The 4,446-nt window shown below is 35.7% G+C and overlaps 1 protein-coding gene across 1 annotated transcript; it reads right to left on the bottom strand.

The window, feature by feature from the left end:
• Positions 1-1,535: 1,535 nt before the first annotated feature.
• LOC137715945 (homeobox-leucine zipper protein HAT22-like) lies at positions 1,536-3,162 on the bottom strand. The gene is made up of 3 exons (XM_068455315.1): positions 2,505-3,162; positions 2,158-2,237; positions 1,536-2,038 (listed from the first exon to the last, which is right to left on the bottom strand). Exons 1-3 carry the CDS (start codon positions 3,009-3,011, stop codon positions 1,756-1,758), a joined length of 870 nt encoding a protein of 289 aa, XP_068311416.1. The 5' UTR covers positions 3,012-3,162; the 3' UTR covers positions 1,536-1,755.
• Positions 3,163-4,446: the final 1,284 nt, after the last annotated feature.

Genomic DNA, 4,446 nt, shown 5'->3' with positions numbered 1-4,446 from the left:
CCAAAATCCACCCAATTTTTCATGTTTCATGTCTAAAAAAGAAGCTGGGAACTACAATCACTACTATTCCTTTACCAACAATTCAAGATGTTGGCTTAATGACTGATGAACCTGTACTAGAAGCTATTTTAGACTGCAGAGTGGTTAACACAGGAACAACTTCCATCACAGAAGTGTTGGTGCATTGGAAAAATCACCATGCTGCAGATTCATCTTGGGAAATCTTGGATACTCTATAGTCGAAGTTTCCTGACTTTAAGCCTTGAGGACAAGGCTGATTTCAAAGGGGGGAGTAATGTTAGGATTCTGATGGGATTTCTACTTGCTATTAGTGGTTATAAAGCAATTGTGATTGTGCCAGATGTCATCATCTGAGTGATGAAGCTGTAATACTTGTAATAAAGTTGTTAGTATAACTGTAATTAGGTAAAAGTAGTTGGGAAAGTTGCTATATAGTCGGAGTTGTAAGAAACAGAAAACAGTTTATGAAATATTATCCATGTTCTTTTTGTCATTCTCTCTATTCGAGTTCTCTCATGGCTTCTCTGGGTTAAGGTCGATCGAGGGATCTACCAAATTATAAGGTAAATAAACGGAACTGAAATTTTTTAAAAGGATTTAGGAATTTTATTCCATAGGAGGGGAAGGTGGATTGGATCCTTGTTAGGGTTGGGGTCCATGCATCAAATGGGGAAGTAGATTCTGACTTTGATACAAAATCTCTTGATAAGATTTTGTGAAAGAAATAAGATTAAGAGAGCCATTGGTATATCACGTGGGTTGTGACCCCATTGGTCCTTGGTAAAACCATAGCATGTCACGTGACCATAATCCTTCACTAAAATTATTAATTTTTATGTGTTGAGTAAATAATATTTTGCACCTTCAATTTTGAATCACATAACATACTCATACCTTATTTTTTGAACATTGTAATATTAGATGAAAAATCATCTAAAGTGCGTTATATGCAAAAAGTATATGCATGAAACACTTCAAATATTTTTAGAACTCAAAAAAATGTTTAAAATTTAGAGACATTTTCCAAATGAGCCCACAATATATTGTTAACTCGAATTAATGAGTTTACAGCAAATTCAAATTTTCTCAAATGATACAAGAATATACATGCATGTTTACTTCAAACTTATTGTGAGTGATTGCTATTTTCTTCTAAACCACTTTTATCCTAAGAATTGATACTTCTGTCATATGCACTGTTTTTCTTCTTCTTATTTTTGGTGTCTTAAAGATACAAAAGGAAAAGAATTTTGTGGTGGATATTGTAATTATTCCGATAATTACGATTCTTCCAAAACCTTTGTTTGGTCGAGTGGTTCGAGATTTCAATCCTATCTGATATTTCATACATCAATGCCAACCTCTTTCACTAAGTCATGCATGAAGATTGTGGTTTGTTTAAATTTTCATAGATTATCAGATATTTTCATGCTTCCTTACGTAAGCTATGCACACTTGGTACAAAAATCAACTCCTCCAAGAAACTTTTTTTTTAGCATCGATTAATCAACAAATAAATAAGCAATAGTAATCCCTTCATAGATATATATTTCTTGCGATTTACAAACATGTATAATTAAAAGCAAAAAGTAAAAGTAATTGATCAGTAATAACTATTTTCTACATATTAATTACACTAGTTCCACTACAAAGCCCTTAACCAAAAATATAGGGATCATGAGGGTTTGATTTCTCTTAAATCCATGCCTAACACAACAATAATTCATATCCCAATCAACAAGCTGCTGAGGGATTGGTAAAGTGATTGTAAAAGTGAGGTTTTGGAGCCATAGAAAATGGGCTCTTGGATGATCCCTCGCTACCCACACCTCCGATTCTTTCACAAGATGGACACATAGTGAGGGTGGCTGCTGGCATGTGCATGTACAAAGGTTGGCTTAATTTCAGTGCCTTGAGTTCTATCAGCTCTTTTTGTAGCCTCCTGTTCTCATCTGTTAGTGTTTCACAGCACTTCTTCAAGAACTCACAGTCTACCTCAGTTTGCTTAAGCTTTGTCCTGCGAATTAACCGATCAAAGCCAACATAATCAATTTCTGTGTATTTATTACTTTCTGGACCCATTGGACAATAAACCAGAAACTTTTATTTGGCCTGAAATTAATTTTTAATAGATACCTGGCTCTCCTATTTTGGAACCATACTTCCACTTGTCTTGGCCTCAAGTTTAACTGCCTGGCTAAAGCTTGCTTTTGCTTCTGTAAATAAAGCCAATGAAATTAATATATGTTTTCCTGGAGACAATATTAGTAATAAAAGATAAATGATTTTCAGACATGTTTCCTTTCTCGTGCACATTTGTTTTATTTCTGACTTTTGAATTGAATAAAGTAAAAAGAAAATCAAGATACAAAAATAAACAGCGACCTGCAAACTCTTTCTCTGATCAAATAGCCAACTAAATGATGATTAGAGAGAGAGAGAGAGAGAGAGAGAGAGAGGGAGGAGGGAGAGAGAGAAATTACAGGATTTAGAGTGCTATGTTGTTTGAAGCTTTCCTCTAAGAGAGCAGATTGTTCCTTGGTGAGCCTAAGCTTCTTTCTAGGATTAGAACCGTCTTCATCTTCATCACTCACTCTTGAGGAGACTTTCTCATCGACCTCAACCTCTTCACTGCTGATGTCTCTCTCCCTCTTGACCACTCTACCACTAGAGAAGGAGTTAGAGACTGCGCTATGACTGTGAGGAGAGGACGCTGCTGCAGCTTGCCTGTACAAATCAACTGTTTCCTCCTGAGAAGAATTACCAACCTTGTAAATATTGGAGGCTACCATTTGTTGATGATACGGCTCACCAAAAAGACCTAAAGTTAAAGATGGCTCAAAATCACCACTTGTTGGAGCAGAATTTAGGGAAGGCTTAATATTATTCTTTGCAAACTTTGTAGGGTTAGAACTCTCCTGAGAAGCAGACGATGTGAGACATAAGCCTAATACAAGGCCTGTGTTACAAGCATGATCATCAAAACCCATTTGGCAGAAGAGAAGAAGGAAGGAGGAGGAGATGTAATTGGTGGTTTGTTATGTGAAGTGGGGGGTTGGGAGAGATAATATATATGGTTAAAGTTATGGGAGCAGAAGGGTGTGCGTTATGAGTTTGAGAGAGAGAGAGAGAGAGAGAGAGAATTAGGAATGAGACTTTTGTAGGGGCGTTGGGCGGGTGTGGGTGGGTGGCTATGATTATTAATCAAACGAAGGAATGAGTAGAGAAACGAATCTGGGGCATTGGGAAATTATGAAGGTACCTCCCTTATCTATACATAGGTTGACCATTTGAGTCCCACTACCATATAATATTATACATAATATTACATAAATCTCCATTCCACTATTATATCCCCTCTCTCTCTCTCTCTCTCTCTCTCTCTCTCTCTCTCTCGAACTCATATATATGCTATTGCTTGCTGCTAGAATCCCATGGCAGTGGGAAACACATCAAGGAGGATGATTTGCTAGTGCTTCGCCACCCATTAACGTACCAATTCTAACTATTGCTAGCTACTACTTTAATTTTCTTTTCATATATGCTTCCTCTTGCGTTTGTAGGTTCTCACTTTACATGTATATCAATTATTGGGCACACTTTTTCTGTTTGTTTTCTTACTTGTAAGGTTCTAAAAGATGTTAAACATGCTAGGTGCTAGTTGGACGGCATATTGAGGCCTCTATAGTGCCTAGGAGACTAGGCAGGGCCTCGGCAGACTTAAGTAAATGTGTTATATATTGTATAAACAAGTGTATGCTTATACTTAAAATTACATAATTTCACTGGGATACGTAAATTGCAAATAGAATGACATATAGATTATAAAGTATTGGAACATAATGAAAACATGGGGAACAATCATATAATATGTGTTCAACTAAGTATTTAATAAGTCTCTTATAATTTATTGAAAAAAAAAATTGCCAAACAAAAGTTATCTATTTTCTGTTTAAGTGAGAGTTGCGACTGAAGTAGGCGCCTAGGCGGGTTTGGACAAGCACCTACGTAGGTGTAGACGATCTTCCTTAATTTTCAAATGTCTAGAAATTAATTAGGATGGTAGCTAGTAGCCTAACGCCTAAACAACATTAAGTGAGGATTTATAGAACAAGTGTGTCCTAGCAAAAGTAGTTCGTGACATATTTTCATCAGAAAAAAAAAATGTTCTGCACTAAAAATGTATGGTCATTTGCGCTTTTAGATTTGATATTGAAAGTGTATATTAAACAAATATGTTTTTAATGTCATCATCTCAACTTATGATATCAAATTCAACTGTGAGTGATCATATATTCTTAATTACTAGATTAGGAAACGTGACTCTAATATTTATGCCCAATTAACTAGTGTGGGATTTGCTCATTCAAGGATTGCTTTATCTGATTGGAAAAGGAAATAAATAAATATTGAGAAGATCATGAT

Source organism: Pyrus communis, chromosome 1, assembly GCF_963583255.1.
Source record: "Pyrus communis chromosome 1, drPyrComm1.1, whole genome shotgun sequence".
NCBI lineage: Eukaryota > Viridiplantae > Streptophyta > Magnoliopsida > Rosales > Rosaceae > Pyrus > Pyrus communis.
This window is presented reverse-complemented; position numbering and strand designations above follow the sequence as displayed.

Bases quoted from the DNA above. Each gene is read 5' to 3' on its own strand.
- LOC137715945 (XM_068455315.1), bottom strand. From the start codon at position 3,011: ATGGGTTTTGATGATCATGCTTGTAACACAGGCCTTGTATTAGGCTTA. The intron at 2,238-2,504 runs GTAATTTCTCTC...CTTTATTTACAG, and splicing joins AACATAGCACTCTAAATCCT to AAGCAAAAGCAAGCTTTAGC. The intron at 2,039-2,157 runs GTATCTATTAAA...GTTAATTCGCAG, and splicing joins TTCCAAAATAGGAGAGCCAG to GACAAAGCTTAAGCAAACTG.